Source organism: Ostrinia nubilalis, chromosome 22 (genome assembly GCF_963855985.1).
Source record: "Ostrinia nubilalis chromosome 22, ilOstNubi1.1, whole genome shotgun sequence".
Classification (NCBI taxonomy): domain Eukaryota; kingdom Metazoa; phylum Arthropoda; class Insecta; order Lepidoptera; family Crambidae; genus Ostrinia; species Ostrinia nubilalis.
In genome coordinates, this window is record NC_087109.1 from 9,493,825 (window position 1) to 9,511,433 (window position 17,609).

Genomic DNA, 17,609 nt, shown 5'->3' on the forward strand with positions numbered 1-17,609 from the left:
AGTGGCAATGGGCAGGGCACATAGTGCGCAGAACTGACGGCCGATGGGGCAGCAAGGTTCTGGAATGGAGGCCGCGTACCGGAAGGCGCAGCGTGGGACGTCCACCTACAAGGTGGACCGACGACATCGTAAAGGTGGCAGGGAGGCGCTGGATGCAGGCCGCTACCAATCGATCAATGTGGAAAGCATTAGGGGAGGCCTATGTTCAGCAGTGGACGTCCTATGGCTGACATGATGATGCAAGCATTTATAGGGCTTGCGATTCGAGCCAAGTATGTCACATCAAAAATATACCTATTGGCCAAAAACGCAAGCATGGACGTTCGATTATTGTGACAAATAAAAAGATTTTCATTTAGATAAACTGCAGTGCACGATAGAAAAATTGAGAGATTTTTTTTAAATAAGTGATGTAAACATTTTCTGTGCGCAAGTTATTATTAGCTATGCATTCATAAAATAGCTTCACTTTTTAAATAAATAGCAATGCGTCACGAACTTAAATTGCTGCAAAGATTTTAATATATTGAGGTACCTAATTATTTTGCTGTGCAATCAGTATTTTTTCTTAGAATTCGGATTTTTTTAGTATGCAAAAGGATGATTTTTTGACTTGCGATTAAATACTACCCATAAACAATTTGGCTAGAGTACCTACTACCGATTTCAAGGTTGATATTACCTTTCCCAAAAAAATGATCAATATTTTCATATCATAAATTGAATTAGAATTTACTTGAAACTCATTTCATTCCATTCGATACACTTTCTCCAATTTAACATCTTACTATAAAACGGTCTCGACGTCTTCATGGGTACCAATTTAAGCCTTCAATTGAGTCTTACTTAGCCAAAATGTTCTCAAAGAAACTGACAATTATCCTGGCATTTCTGGCGATTGCCAATGTTTTGGCAGCGCCGCAACAGCCCTGCCCGGCTGGTAAGATCTGTCCCGTGGACCACGAGGAGGCAGCTGATCTGGGAGATGCATTGTCTCAGGCTGCCGACAAGTGGAGAGCTGATGACATTGGCGCGGATTTGGAAGGTTTGGGAAAAAAATAGGAAATATTTAGACCATTGCAATATTCCCTGCTTATGACAATAAATCATTTATTGAAATTATTTTATTTTTCTTCTGTCATTGTTCATTCAATTTATTTTTTATGCTCTTCTCCAATATACAATGTAGCCACAAGTCATAGTTCTCTAATGGTACATACAATATTGCTTGCTCCATCCTACCCAATGGATGAGGTTTTTTTGTAGTGCCGACTGAACTCGACGCTGTCTTCCAAGCTGTTTATTAAAGCTTTTCGAACCGATCTCTACTCCCTCTAGCTAACACCTGTAGTCAATTCATAAAACAGTTTTAATCAGGGTGCTTCGAACACCATGGTGATGGTATAGTAGAAATATTTTTGCAAGAATGAGCGAAATGCGTCTGCAAATTGAGTAGCTCTCGTTCTTACCAGTTCTACTCCTGTATAAATGGCCGTCGGGGCTGAACATTTCTAGACTGGCATCTACGCACCAGTAGACATCGAAGGAATGTCTACTTAATGGATTGGTGACCTGGTGAAGGTCACAGGAAGTGCCTGAATGTGAGCAGCGCAGGGCCGGTCTTTATGGAAATCCTTGAGGGAAGGCCTTTGTCCAGCAGTGGACGTCATTTGGCTGGAAAGACGACTAACGAAACCGTAACCTAGCAAATTGATCCTTGGGCATCAATATTTCCACTTCGAATGACACAGGTGTAGACTTAATCAAGATAATTAAAGTCGCATACCTAAACAATTGTCTATGTTGTGGTGATAAATAGGTACAGAAAAAAACAAATTCAATTCAAGACATTTTATTATTAAGGTAACAGCAGTATAATCCATACGTAGATACTAACTTGGTCACAGGTAGTTTCTCCTGTAGGTACATAGCATCAGTAGTGGTAATTACTTACCTGAAATATAAATAAGTAGTTTTTTTTATAAAAAAAGATTACCTATTAGTAACTTGTATTGTACAAATTACTAATATAGTCCCGTTAGCCCCTCGTGTGCCCTCGTGCTTAGCTAAATATACTTATGTTACGAGTGGCCTCACCACAATAGTCGAGCTGTGGTGGGATTCGAATCCGCGTTCCTCGGTCCACAAGTAGGCAAGTCCGACCCCTTCACCGTTCGGCTATCGTGGCTTCAGTTAAGAGAATATAGTTAAGTCGTGCATGATTTTTGTAATTTGAAATTTAATTGTTCTATTGACATTCGGTAATTTGATTTAAATCTATTGTTTTATTTATTTGACTTAATTATTATTATATTGACATTGAATTAACTATTATTATATTGACATGCATGATGATAACCTATGTACAATAATTAGTCATATAAGCGCTTTGGAATATATTCTGTTAGCTTGTAAGATTATTGAATAATAATAAATAAATAAATGATATTCGGTCCCCACAACGTCAGATGCATACGGGACTATTCCCACCTCTGGTTCCCACCGCTGCAACTCCTGTGTAGCCAGGATTTACAGCTTCCTACAGATATGGTTGAGTTGCTACAAGTTTGAAGCCGACTAAGTATACGCAGTAGCAGGCGACGCGTCGCGCTTCGAATAAATTGTATCTTACAAGAACCCAATCGAAATAACTGCGCACCTGGCTACCGTGACGTCACATCGACACTGGTACTGCTGGTACGGATGGGGCGAACGCGGGGAGGTGTGCGGGTGAGTGCGAGGGAGAGTCGCATTTCAATGAGGTGCGCAGTTAGCTCGATCGGGTTGTAACTTTTTATTTTAATAAGGGGGTTGTTCTTTACCATACTCCGGCTTCAAAACTCGATCAACTTGGGTCCTTCGGCCATCTTTGAAGTCGATACTGACGCAACTTGACTTACTTGACTTATGGTCCTATGTCCCCTAGATGGGGCAGAGGGCGTCCACAACAGTCCTCCATCTCGTTCGGTCTTGAGCTTCTCGCTTGATCTCGCTCCAGGTCTTGCCGATCTTCTTCACCTCGTCCGCTACAGTGCGCCGCCAAGTTTGCCTGGGTCGACCACGTTTGCGTTTTCCTTGGGGATTCCAATCCAGAGCCTGCTTAGGGATGTGATCGGGGTCCCTTCGTTGAGTGTGGCCAATCCAGTTCCACTTGAATACTGACGCAACTACCGAAAGCGAAAATAGTCAAAAGTACCTATCAAAAACTTTGTAAAATACATTTTTAAATTTCAGGCGAGATCGTGCTTGAAACGTTTGAATATTACAAAAGTTATGCAATAAGTGTAAAGGTATTTATAATTAAAAAAATAATGTAAAGGTGCATGTCAAATCGTAGTCTTATGTTAAAGATAAACAAAAAAATTAGAAACATTTTTTTTCTAATGAACATTTCTTTTTTGTTTAATTCTTTACTATACCTGTGCGAAGTCGGGGCGGGCCGCTAGTATAGTATAAGGAGTGTCTACTTAGTGGACTGATAAACTGATGAAAGAAAAGGACGTGTCAAGAGGATTGTTTTATAAATCCTTGAGGGAAGCCTTTGTCCAGTATAAGGACGACAGGATGAAAGCAAAAATCCAGGTCACTATAGTGTATTTTCATCGGTTACCCAACTGTCACCTAGCAATTTCACCCTTCGGGGTCAATATTACCACTTCGGGTTACAAAGGTTAAATATCATCGTGATTATTAGTGGCATATCATAACAATAAATTGTACATGTTTATTTGATTAGTAACTACAGAAAAAAAAACAAATTCATCCATTTTAAACTTTTATTAATTAGGAGATACTAGATCATAGTTTCGTGAACACTTGACTCTTGTAAGTATAGCAATCAGTGGCGGGAATTACCTGAAATATAAATAATTAAAGAGTTAAGAGACTGATTAAAGGTCATAGCACAGGAAGCAAAGCTCGCCCCTGGTTCAACGCTGATTGCCGTCTTGCTGAAGCGTGTAAGCAGTCAGCATTTCTGGCATGGGCTGATGCTCGAACGCGCGGCTCACCTGAAACTTGCAACCTGAAGAATGCCTATAACCAAGCCTCCAAATCTTGCAAAAAAAACACGCGAAACAAGGCGATTAGCGTTTACGTTACGGTGCGGATAAGTGTGCGTTGCAGTTTGGAGATTCATACAAAAAATACTAACCGCCTCGAGTCAATATGGTTACGATCCCTTTTCCGGGTTAATTGGTGTGCTACGTCCTAACATCTAAAGTCGTAGTTAGAACAGCTGTTCTCTCGATATACGAGTAAATAGCAATAAACTCGTGCATATTTTTATCATTTTAAATGAACTACAGTTATTACCATTGTCTGCAGTAGTTGACGTTCTCGTCACAGGGTCGTATTTTCACTGCTGGATACGGGTCTACTGTAGTGGTAGTGGGAGGAGGCAGCCTTCGTCGTGCATCTTCAAAAAATATCAAAATTAATAGAGATCGGATCTATATAGTCAACAGATTTTTCGATTTAGACATCACATTTTATCATTAACATCTCAAAAATTTCGATATCTACATCTTTATACCAAAACTAGCGGCCGCCCGTGACTTCGTACGCGTGGATCCCTTTATACCCCCTTAGGGGTGGAGTTTCATAAAATCCTTTCTTAGTGGATGCCTACGTCACAACATTTACCTGCATGCCAAATTTCAGCCCGATCCGTCCAGTGGTTTGGGCTGTGCGTTGATAGATCACTATGTCAGTCAGTCAGTCACCTTTGAGTTATAATATAGCTTTCTAACCGTCAGTAAGCCAGCATTAGCGTATAAAGTCTGAGTTGGAAATATCCTTTTCTTGAAAAACATGACCTTCAACAAAGACCTCTGGGCACGTTCGACCTCCAGAAATTTTGTCTTAAGTGCACCTCCCCATAAAGCAATACAGTATATTGTGACTGACTGTGCTAAAGCGACGTATATGTATATTTAGATTTATCTCAGCTATGTGATGTTCACGTTAAAACTTACTTATTAACTTCGTATTTTTTATTATTAAGAGAGATTATAGTTTACCATATTCCGGCTTCAAAATTCGATCAACCAGGGTCCTTCGGCCATCTTTGAAATCGATACTGGCGCAACTACAGTAAGCGAAAATAGCCAAAAGTATCAAAAATTTTACAAAATACATTTTTAAATTACAGGCGAGATCGTGCTTGAAACGTTTGAATATTACACAAGTTATGCAATAAGTGTAAAGGTATTTATAATTTTAAAAAATAATGTAAAATGTGCATGACAAATCGTAGCATAATGTAAAAGTTTCAATATAAAAATGAAATTGAAATTAATTTTTTGATTGAAAACAATGATTGTGTGCACTTTTACCAGTCGTCACGCTAAAGATTGAAATTTTCTTTAGAAGTGTTCGATATTCTTATAATTAGTATACTATGTGACTTTTAAAAAAAAATCCAAAATATAAAAATCGGTAAATGCTCTTAAGGAGCCCATTCATGTCTCATTATTTTTTGCCCTACCAGCGCTTCGAGACAAACATTTGGCAAGTGCTGAGAAGAAGCGCCGCAACAAACTCACTATGAGTCACAATATTTCGAATCAAAATTTTTGCCATTTATAAAATGGAATGCCTCAAAAAAGTGCCTCTTTATGTGTTTCCTTATCTTTTAGGGCTCTACCACCGAAAGAAGCATTTGCGAATGTTGAGAAGAAGGCGCCGGAACTTTTCTAATCATCTTTAGTGTCCAGTTATTCAATTTTTAAAAGTAAATACGTATACAGTAGCTGACCATACACTATCAATAGGGGCTTGTTCCCATGGCAATGCAGTTCTGCGGGATCCGGTAATGCAGGCTCTTGCAAAACTGGACTGTCATATATGTCAACATACATGTTTTGAAATTAGAATTACGCCTGAAAACTGTAGTGACTATAGTCAATTTACATCTGAACAGATGATGATTTTTGCAAGAACGTAGTCAAACTTGACTTGAAGATTCACAGAAAAACTAAAGTAAGACAAAGCACGCAATCGTCAAAGTGAAGTGAGGGTTAGCGTGGTCCATTAACTCGGAGAATTGGTAACCGTTGAGGCTGAAAAGTTCTCAATTAGCGACCATGCACCGCTCAGTGTTTCTTTACGAGATCGAATCAGAAATGAGGAGATCCGTAAACGAACTAAAGTCGCTGACATAGCCCGACGGATTAGCAAGTTGACGTGGTAATGAGCAGGGCACATAGTACGCAGAACTGACGGCCGATGGGGCAGCAAGGTTCTGGAGTTGAGGCCACGTGCCGGAAAGCGCATCGTAGGACGGCAAGGTTGACCGACGACCTCATAAAGGTAGCAGGAAGGCGCTGAATGCAGGCCACTACCAAACGGCCTTTGTGGAAATCATTGGGTGAGCCCTATGTTCAGCAGTTGACGTCCTATGGCTGAAATAATGATGATGATGGTGAACACGCACCGGTAGACGTAGTGTAAGAGGACGAGTCTATTTAGGTGGACCTAGGAGCAGTGCATGACCTGTTGTTATTGAAATCCTTTGGGGAAGCTTTAGTCCAGCAGTGGACGTCAGGACGATAGCAAAATTCATCACGCAATCGTGTGTTTGCATCGGATTACTATAGTTCTTGCAACTCACGAAGGCGAGTGAGCTTTACTTGTGTGTGTACGTGTACATGCACATAACGATAGTGTAATATGTCTATCAAAACTTTTGAAAAACGAACAGTAGCGAGCCGCCACATGTACCTAAAGCTCACTCGCCTTCGTGAATTGCAACAACTATAACCTATCATATTGACCCTAGGGCTAGGGGATTAATACTACTACTTTAGGTTATACAAAGAGGCTTATTAATCAAGATAATTTTAAGTGGTATTCATAACAATAAAATTGCCCATGTTTCATGATTAGTTACACACTACAGAAAGAAAAGTAAACATATTTTATGACATTTTATTAGGTAGGTACATTAGTAGAATCCGTACGTAGATACTAGGTCTTACAACACCTCTATACAGCAATCAGCGGCGGGAGCTACCTGAAATATTTATAAAATTTATATTATTTATATCCCATCAAAAACAGGAGATACAAATAAACTACTTAACTAAACTGTAGCTAAATAAAAAAGGGAAAAAATTAAAATATGTACAAGCTTTATAAATAAAAAAAATCGTTTAAGTCGCTCCCTTGGGGGAAGGTGCCTAAAAGGCTGGCCACATTGCCACGCTGGATGGCAAGGCTAATACGTTGGCCAAGGTAAAGGCCAGCCTTTGTATCGTAAGATGACGCACTAAGCGCTGAGACATCAAAAACATAAATCTCAAATGAGAGTCAAGTTCAATATTATGATTGTTGACTTCAACGACAAAGAAGTGAGATCTAAATGGGTGCCAAGTTCAATTGGTTAGTCCTGAAAATTTATATCGACATAAAATATCATTTCTTCTTATAACTTACGATAATATTGTAGCCTAAGGCCTGACTTGGCTCATTCTCATATACGTTGAAGTTCTCGTCACATAGAACGTCCGTATAGACCCGTAGGTCTATTGTGGTGGTAGTGGGATTTCTAGGAACTTGGAACTTATACCACTTATACATGGAACTAAGATTTAAAAAAAGAAAAAGAAGAGAGAGATGAGGGATCGACCGTGTATTTTTGTAGATTTGGTAGAGTGACTGATATGTATAAACATAGTAAGTAAAAGTTACACTCAAATAATGCTAACTATAAAAATATAGTAGACTGTATAATATACAGCCAGTTCTGGTTACTTACATAGCAGGTTTTATAAGGACTGGCCACTCTTCGTGTTGCGTCTTAAAAAAAAAGAAAATTAATAATTGAAAAATTTAGTTGTACTTTAACAGACTTCTCAAAAATTTCGATTTTATTTATTTCTTTATACAAAAACTAGCGGCCGCCTCGAACCCTTATGCAAAATTTGAGACTCCTAGCACTTGTAGTTTCTGAGATTTCATGATGAGTGAGTGAGTCTGTCCCTTTCCCTTTTATAAATATAGAAGATAGAAAGATTCATCTCAGTTCAGCTGGTTATGACGTAAATACTTATGTATTTGCAACTAGGTATTATTCTTACCCCCTTAGTTCCCTTACTAATAAGAGATACATCTCCGTTGAACATTAAGTTAAAGCAGTAATTAAAGTAATTTTACCAGTGTTAATAAACAAAGGTACAATTTCGAAACCTATAGGTACTACGCAGCAGCAGTGACGGAAGACGTTCCTAAGTTTAGATATCTAAAAAATGCCTTCAGACGACGTGTCGCTATAGGCAGGGCTCCCACTAAGTGGACTGATGATCTGGTGAAGATCGCGGGAACCACCTGGATGCAGGCACCGCAGGACCGGTCGATGTGGAAGTCCTTTGTCCAGCAGTGGACCTCATTTGATGGAAACCAATGACGACATCTGCTGTTAATGCGTTTATTCAGCTTCGTGTTTGTTCCTTAACTTCTTATTAGTAAGAGAGTTTATAGTTTACCATAATAATATTCCGGCTTCAAAATTCGACCAACCATCCTTCGGCCATCTTTCAAGTCGATTATGGTGCAAAAACCGAAAGCGAAAATAGCCAAAAGTATCAAAAATTTTGTAAAATACATTTTTAAATTAGAGGCGAAATCGTTTGAAACGTTTGACTATTACAAAAGTTATTGAATATGTGTAAAACTACCTATTATTTTAGGATGTAATGAAAATACATTGTGCATTGTGCATGTCAAATCGTAGTCTAATGTAAAACATGAATAAAAAAAATTGAATTATTTGCATGTTCACTTTCAACAGTCGTCACACTAAAGATTGAAAATAATTACAATTATTGGAAAGGATTTTGGATTGAAGCGCTTTTAGGATAAAAAGATTATGATGACGCGATGACGTAAAGGCTCCTTAAGAGCAAGACTTCAGTTTTTTTTATTAGGTAATAATACTATTTTTTTCTTTAAATATTTGACGATTTGTAAGCACTTTTCTTAACTATGCAAATAAATAATTTTTGACTTTGAAGTATGAACTTTTTTCATATACAGTGTGTCCGGGCATGTAGTGATCAAACTTTAAGGGCCTAATCTATGGACAATTTTATCGGTGAAAATACTTTAAATTTGGGGCTTGACCCATTTCTCGCATATTTACAAGGATTTAAGTTTTTAATTTTAAGTTTTCACCTCTTCCTTCAAAAACAAGTGATAGCGTGGGTAGTTTAACATTAATAAGCAAAAATTTTATATCATGCGATAGCCAATAAAATTATCTATTAGTAGAATTAGAAAACAGATACAAGTTTCATACATTTTAAGGGTGTAAGAATGGATTTAATTTGAAATAAACATGATTTTTTTCACATCTTTTTCAGTTATTTCCCAACACAAGAAAAACCAGGTCGTTAAGGTATGTTTTATTTGCATTTTATTATTAGTATTTGAGCTATTCTACAAAATGAATGTAAATTTATTAGTCTACGTCTATTAGTTTCGGCGTAATTGTTGAACAAAGATACCCCTTCCCAGCGGTTTCCATAGCGCACGCGACATGCGAAAATGCACTGCCTGAAAGAATCACACAACCTATTCCGATTACTATGGAAACCGCTGGGAAGGGGTATCTCTGTTCAACAATTACGTCGAAACTAATAGACGTAGACTAATAAATTTACATTCGTTTTGTAGAATGGCTCAAATACTAATAACACAATGCAAATAAAACATACCTTAACGACCTGGTTTTTCTTGTGTTGGGAAATAACTGAAAAAGATGTGAAAAAAATCATGTTTATTTCTAATTAAATCCATTCTTACTCCCTTAAAATGTATGAAACATGTATGTGTTTTCTACTTCTACTAGTAGATAATTTTATTGGCCATCGCATGATATAAAATATTTGCTTATTAATGTTAAGTTACCCACGCTATCACTTGTTTTTGAAGGAAGAGGTGAAAACTTAAAATTAAAAACTTAAATCTCTGTAAATATGCGAGAAATGGGTCAAGCCCCAAATTTAAAGTATTTTCACCGATAAAATTATCCATAGATTACGCCCTTAAAGTTTGATCACTACATGCCCGGACACACTGTATAACTGATCCTTGAGCGGAAGTTGAGCACCCTCAAGGAAATCTCGATTCAGGAACCGGGCCTATTGTTTTTAAAAATAAAACGAAATCAGTCAAGGACAGTCCAGTATATTTCTCGTCAAGTGAAACGTAACGTTTTTTTTCAAGTTCAGAAAGTTTTCGAAATTCGGTATATTTAAACAGTCTGTGGTATTTGATTGTTGTCCCTGTCGGCGACCATTTTGATTTTCATTTGGGACAACAGGATTGTTTACTCTGTAATGAAAAAATAAAGCAGATATTTAGGTAGAACTTTATAAATAAGTAGAAATTGACAGAGTTTCTTGTATCAAATACAGATAAGTTCTCGAGTAAGTACCTAACTATAAGTAGCGAACACTCTGAATCATTTTGATGGTTAAATTATTGTTTCAAATGTAATATACTCATAGTTGTACTTTAAACAATCTGATGCCGTTGCTCTTTTACTTACTTATATTTCTTACTCTTTCATTAATTTACCTGCATCTTTTAACATTCTTAAAATATTTCAAACTACTATTTTTCAAATAAAACGTCTAACTGTTATCTTGTAAGTAGTATATTTTTTTGCTCTTACCGAATCAAATGAAAATCAAGATGCTTTCAGCACACTATTTATTTACATCTAAAAAAAATGTAACATAACGGCAAGAGGATCAAGAATTTAAATAAAATAATTAGTGTTTTGGACGGTATTTTTAAGGCGAAAATAATTAATTTTCAAGCATCAAAAATAAGTGCTCGTTCATATAGATTTACACCCGTATTCACAAACATGAGGTCTCACAGTGCGCGTGGACGCACAGGATCCCAAAAACCTATTCAAAGGCGGAGTGACACACACTAACCAATCACAGAGCTCTATTCAACGCTGTGCGTTTGACTTCGCATAATGTTGCTGTTGTGAAACGAGTGTCAATCCTTATTATTTGTCTACGACGATATTTGTCTGGGGGTCCTCAACTTGCTTCCGACTATAATCTGGGGGTCTACTCTACTTGCCTACGACCATTGTTGACTGGGGGGTGGTCCACCCCTCCTATGACCTCTTCTTGTCTACGACCATTGTTGAATGGGGGGTGATCCACCCCTCCTATGACCTCTTCTTGTCTACGACCATTATTGAATGGGGGGTGATCAACCCCTCCTATGACCTCTTCTTGTCTACGACCATTGTTGAATGGGGGGTGATCAACCCCTCCTATGACCTCTTCTTGTCTACGGCCATTGTTGACTGGGGGGTGATCCACCCCTCCTATGACCTCTTCTTGTCTACGGCCATTGTTGAATGGGGGGTGATCCACCCCTCCAATGACCTCTTCTTGTCTACGACCATTGTTGAATGGGGGGTGATCCACCCCTCCTATGACCTCTTCTTGTCTACGACCATTGTTGAATGGGGGGTGATCAACCCCTCCTATGACCTCTTCTTGTCTACGACCATTGTTGAATGGGGGGTGGTCCACCCCTCCTATGACCTCTTCTTGTCTACGACCATTGTTGAATGGGGGGTGATCCACCCCTCCTATGACCTCTTCTTGTCTACGACCATTATTGAATGGGGGGTGATCAACCCCTCCTATGACCTCTTCTTGTCTACGACCATTATTGAATGGGGGGTGATCAACCCCTCCTATGACCTCTTCTTGTCGACGGCCATTGTTGATTGGGGGGTGGTCCACCCCTCCTATGACCTCTTCTTGTCTACGACCATTGTTGATTGGGGGGTGATCCACCCCTCCTATGACCTCTTCTTGTCTACGACCATTGTTGAATGGGGGGTGGTCCAACCCTCCTATGACCTCTTCTTGTCTACGACCATTGTTGAATGGGGGGTGATCCACCCCTCCTATGACCTCTTCTTGTCTACGACCATTGTTGAATGGGGGGTGGTCCACCCCTCCTATGACCTCTTCTTGTCTACGGCCATTGTTGAATGGGGGGTGATCCACCCCTCCTATGACCTCTTCTTGTCTACGACCATTGTTGAATGGGGGGTGATCCACCCCTCCTATGACCTCTTCTTGTCTACGGCCATTGTTGACTGGGGGGTGGTCCACCCCTCCTATGACCTCTTCTTGTCTACGGCCATTGTTGACTGGGGGGTGGTCCACCCCTCCTATGACCTCTTCTTGTCTACGACCATTGTTGATTGGGGGGTGATCCACCCCTCCTACTACTTCCTCTTGCTTACGACGGTTTGAATAATCAGGCTGGTTGTCTCCAGTTAGAGGAATGCCCAGATGTCGACGTGACCTAAGGGCATACTTGTTGCGCGAAGCTGCGAATGAGCGTAGGAACGTAGACGGTTGACCATCCGCGGTGGGTGGCAGGTCCGGATATCGTATGTCTTTCTGACAGGCGGCGATGGCCACGCATGCCAGGATCAACGTCAACATGGATGGTAACATCCTGTAAAAAATTAAATAATGTTACTATATTTATTTATACTACAGGAGGTACAGACATCGACACTTCAAGATAGACACTGTGGGGTCTGCAGTTGTAATAAGATATTACAATGTTAATTCAATTTAATTCGAAACAGCCATGTTTTATTAAACTTGAATTTTTAAAATTTGTTGGATCATAGGTCAACGAGTTTTTTTCCTTAATACACATACAGGCTGAAAATATGAATCTCGAGAAATAAACCGCGAGAAGTTTGATTGCCACAAAAAAGGCATTTTAAAAGCAATAACTTTAAAGTTTATTTTTTTAATTTTACTATTTATAAGTGGTGGTTCTTCGGGAATGTGTAGCAGCCTTGTACTATACTATACTTCCACTATTAAATATACGGACTACTCATAACGTAGACATGTACACTACATGTAAAAACTACTTCAGTTATGAAATAATTTAGGTCAAGAAAAGCATTTAGTTGTGGTCGTATTAAAACTACATTTAATATTCACATAAAGTATACTTGCAAGCAGAGAGTTGTAATGTAATTTTTACGCAGTCGCTAGCGAAGACGTTTGAGGTAAACTAGCACTAAGCCACAGAATAAGCCTCCTGTCTAAGCTGCCGATCTATCGAGCTCTACGTTAGCCGAGACGAGGTATAAAAATTTACGACGACTGTCCGGGGGGTCCACCACTAGCTTACGATTGTCCGGGGGATCCACCACTTGCTTACGACGATTGTCCGGAGGGTCCACCACTAGCTTACGATTGTCCGGGGGGTCCTTCACTTGCTTACGACGATTGTCCGGGGGATCCACCACTTGCTTACGACGATTGTCCGGGGGATCCACCACTAGCTTACGATTGTCCGGGGGGTCCTTCACTTGCTTACGACGATTGTCCGGGGGGTCCTTCACTTGCTTACGACGATTGTCCGGGGGGTCATTCAATAGCTTACGACGAATGTCCTGGCGCTGATCGCTTGAATCAGTTTGGTCGTCTCTTGGGGTAATTGGTAGAAGGGAAGGCCATGGATCATGATTAGCTGGAAGGGGGCCAAGGGGGTCCAACTGACGACGACTGGCGACGATGGCCATGCATGACAGGAGCAATGTTAACTTGGTTGCTAACATCCTATAAAATATTGAAACATTAATTATAATCTTCATCATTTCAGCCACAGGACGTCCACTGCTGAACATAGGCCCCCTGGTTAATAAAATACAAAAAAATTTGCCCTCGCCTCGCTTTTTACTATTTTATTATTTTAAGAAAGAAAACATCACAAGCACTATTTCATTAAAAATCAAACTTTATTATATTTCAACAATTTTAAAAATTTTTTTTCGACGAGTCTTGGTGGTGATATTGATCTAGATATCCTATTTCTCCGTTTGGGATAACGGTTTGATATCGACGGATTCAGTGACGTACTTGCGACGATCGGGGGGGTCCTCTACTTGCTTGCGAAGTTTGAGTGGTGGGAAGTCCTCATCCTGATAACCCGGCGGTATTAAATCCCCTTTTTGTTTACGACGATTCTTTGAATACTCAGGATTCTTGCGCCGATTATTTGGAGGCCAGGTCTTCGTGACGCCTGGTGGAATAAATTGTTTACGGCTATTATCCGGGGGGTCTTCTTGCTTGCGATGATAGTTTAGGGGGTCTTCGTGCTTACGACGATATTCTGGGGGGTCTTCTTGCTTACGACTATATTCTGGGGGGTCTTCTTGCTTTCGACGATAGTCTGGGGGGTCTTCTTGCTTACGACGATATTCTGGAGGGTCTTCTTGCTTGCGACGATTTTCTGGGTGGTACTCTTCTAGATAGTTATAGTCATAATCATACCATATATTTGCTCCATCTGGGACAAAGGTTTGATATCGACGGGATTCCGGGACGTACTTGCGACGATCTTGGGGATCCTCTTGCATACGACGATAGTCTGGCGGGTGATGCTCTTTTATATACCATATTTCTCCATTTGGGAGAAGGGTTTGATATCGACGGGAGTCCGGGACGTACTTGGCTAGCTTGAAAGCTGCGTTTGACCGCCGTCCAGAGTAGTCAGGGTTGCCAACCGCATTCGGGGGGAGTTCAAACCAATCTTGCGCGCAGGCGATGGTGGCCCAGTATAACAGGAACAACGTCAACGTGTTTGCTAACATCCTATAAAATATTTATATAGTTTAAAGTAACTAAAAAGCACCCTCTTATGAATGCTATCCTATTTAGGGCTGATTTTTTATTTATTTTACAAACTTTAAACTAAAGAATAATTTGGCACATTGACAGTTAGGTAAATGGGGTTATAAGCTGACACTTGCACTTGCTGATGTTAACATGTGCAAATAAATAGTGTGGTGAAGTCAGAAAATTGATATCATTTTATTATTTTAATTTTCATTAAATCAGATTTTATAAATTTTATTTTGTATGAAAATTTAAAAAAATTAAATGATGATATCAAATTTCTGACTTCATCATACCATTTATATCCATATGTTAACATGGGCTATTCGGCTTATAAACCCATTTACCTAACACCCTGTAAGTAAGTAGTTCTTTTTTGTTTAGATGGTCATCCATTAGCCTATTATCTCCTTAAGTTTGGCACGCTCTTTTTGTGACACCTGTATAAGTCATGGATAGAAATCATAGTTACTATTTGAGTGCTTACTGATTATGCCATCATCATATTTTTTTGCTACAATCATGAAAGGGAATATTTCCAGTAAATAGCTCATGAATAATTCTTCTAGTGTCTAAGAAATGAAGGAATCTGAACTAATAACCATAATCATGATGATTGAATAAAATAACAAATTGTTGCCTTCACTATTTATTAAAATTTACGAAATTTCATAAGTTTTTGTTGAACAAAACTGATTACATTTAGTAAAATTAAGTAGATTAGCAGATCAACGGTGTTGAAACCGAAAGACATGTAGATCTATCATTAAATCTATTTTTTTTACTAAATACCTACAGCCACAAGAATTTTGAAGTAATAATAATTTCAAAATCAAAGTAATAGTTGTGAAGGATAATCTTCATGCTTCTTCATTTTCATCTTACTTGCATTGATTTCAGAGGTTTTCTACTTACGCCCGGGGACAGGTCCTTTCGTCGTATATTCATTCTGTCGTCTATAGTCTGGGGGGTCCTCTTGCTTGCGACGATTTTCTGGGGGGTCTTCTTGCTTGCGCCTGCCTGAATAATCAGGGTGGTCATCTCCAGTTGGAGGAATTTCTTGCTGCTTGCGCCTGCCTGAATAATCAGGGTGGTCATCTACCATAGGAGGAATTATTAGCTGCTTGCGCCTGCCTGAATAATCAGGGTGGTCATCTCCCGTAGGAGGAATTTCTTGCTGCTTGCGACGATTGTCTGGGGGGTCTTCTTGCTTGCGACGATTATCTGGGGGGTCTTCTTGCTTGCGCCTGCCTGAATAATCAGGGTGGTCATCTCCCGTAGGAGGAATTTCTTGCTGCTTGCGACGATAGTCTGGGGGGTCTTCTTGCTTGCGACGATTTTCTGGAGGGTCTTCTTGCTTGCGCCTGCCTGAATAATCAGGGTGGTCATCTCCCGTAGGAGGAATTTCTTGCTGCTTGCGACGATTGTCTGGGGGGTCTTCTTGCTTGCGACGATAGTCTGGGGGGTCTTCTTGCTTGCGACGATTTTCTGGAGGGTCTTCTTGCTTGCGCCTGCCTGAATAATCAGGGTGGTCATCTCCCGTAGGAGGAATTTCTTGCTGCTTGCGACGATTGTCTGGGGGGTCTTCTTGCTTGCGACGATAGTCTGGGGGGTCTTCTTGCATGCGACGATTTTCTGGGGGGTCTTCTTGCTTGCGCCTTCCTGAATAATCAGGGTGGTCATCTCCCGTAGGAGGAATTTCTTGCTGCCGCCGTGATTGGACATACTTGACTATATCCAGAGACCGGCGGCCATTGCGCTCCGACGGTCGCTCGCAGGCGATGACGGCCATGCATGACAGGAACAATGTTAACTTGGTTGCTAACATCCTATAACATATTTAATCCCACTAAATCATTTCATCAACACAAGAGGTTAAATTGACGTAAAGCAAAAAATGTACTAGAAAACCTATCCGAATTGAAAGGGAGTGATTCTGGTGCCCACACAATTTTATGAGTCCGGCTTTCGTTTTACACACTGGTCAGTTACCTAAATGTCAAAGATTCCACGGAGTGTGACTATAGCATTTCATTCTTTATTACAAGTAGGCAATTTTCAGGACTTAGGACTTATCACGTTCCAAAACTTCCTACAATAAGCTTGCTAATTTGAGATAACATCTCAAAGGAAGCTATCTTATATAATACTAGCGGCCGCCCGCGACTTCGTACGCATGGATCCCGTTTTATCCCCTTCATCTATCTTACGGTTAGATTTTTTCATACAAATGTTTTTTTCCCGCTAACTCCCGTTCCCGTGGGACTTTTGCAATATCCTGTTGTAACTAAGCTTTATTGGTACCTGCATGCCAAATTTCAAGCGTCTAACTTAAGCGGTTTCGATTTTTCATAGAAAAGGTTTTTCATCGCTAATTCCCGTTCCCTCTACGGTACCTAAGCTACGTCCCTTCCAAATTTCAAGTGCCTACGTTAAGCCGTTTAGGCTGTGCGTTGATTTAGAATAATTAACAAATTAAAAAATTAAAAAGAAGTTAAAGCTTACCTTGACAGTCCTAGCTGTACTGTGCCAACTACGAAGTGCCAAATACTGTTAAAAAATACATTTATATAGTATCACAAACATAAAATTGTTAGCGTAAATAATCAAAGTAAAAAACAAATTTAATTTTTATTTTAAAACAATGTAACGCTTGGTTAAGAAGTCGTGTAAAATTTTAATTCACATTTTATATTTTTTTGGTATTCTAATCAATTTGTAACATTGATAACCTTTGACTTTGTTAAAAACTTGGTAAGATAACCACTTTTCTATGATTTTGGTCAGATGTAAAAAAACAATTTGCTTGTCTGTAAAAAGACCGACTATAGATGACCCACGCTGAACTGTCCCACCAAACTCAATGACAGGGGGGCGCTCTACCATCGTTCAACTATGTGGTTTCCA

The 17,609-nt window shown here is 39.6% G+C and overlaps 2 protein-coding genes and 2 long non-coding RNA genes across 4 annotated transcripts; all 4 read right to left on the minus strand.

Annotated features, from left to right (window-relative positions):
- Window positions 1-3,763: 3,763 nt before the first annotated feature.
- LOC135082823 (uncharacterized) lies at window positions 3,764-5,133 on the minus strand. The gene is made up of 3 exons (XR_010259489.1): window positions 5,022-5,133; window positions 4,315-4,417; window positions 3,764-3,855 (listed from the first exon to the last, which is right to left on the minus strand). It is a non-coding gene; the product is annotated as an uncharacterized LOC135082823 (long non-coding RNA).
- Window positions 5,134-6,930: 1,797 nt separating this feature from the next.
- On the minus strand, window positions 6,931-8,618 carry LOC135082661 (uncharacterized). The gene is made up of 3 exons (XR_010259435.1): window positions 8,487-8,618; window positions 7,760-7,800; window positions 6,931-7,015 (listed from the first exon to the last, which is right to left on the minus strand). It is a non-coding gene; the product is annotated as an uncharacterized LOC135082661 (long non-coding RNA).
- Window positions 8,619-11,090: 2,472 nt separating this feature from the next.
- LOC135083071 (uncharacterized) lies at window positions 11,091-12,512 on the minus strand. Its single transcript, XM_063977835.1, has one exon. It carries the CDS (start codon window positions 12,510-12,512, stop codon window positions 11,091-11,093), a length of 1,422 nt encoding a protein of 473 aa, XP_063833905.1.
- Window positions 12,513-15,335: 2,823 nt separating this feature from the next.
- Window positions 15,336-17,243, minus strand: LOC135082741 (basic salivary proline-rich protein 3-like). Its single transcript, XM_063977512.1, has 2 exons — window positions 17,208-17,243; window positions 15,336-16,531 (listed from the first exon to the last, which is right to left on the minus strand). Exon 2 carries the CDS (start codon window positions 16,528-16,530, stop codon window positions 15,610-15,612), a length of 921 nt encoding a protein of 306 aa, XP_063833582.1. The 5' UTR covers window position 16,531; window positions 17,208-17,243; the 3' UTR covers window positions 15,336-15,609.
- Window positions 17,244-17,609: the final 366 nt, after the last annotated feature.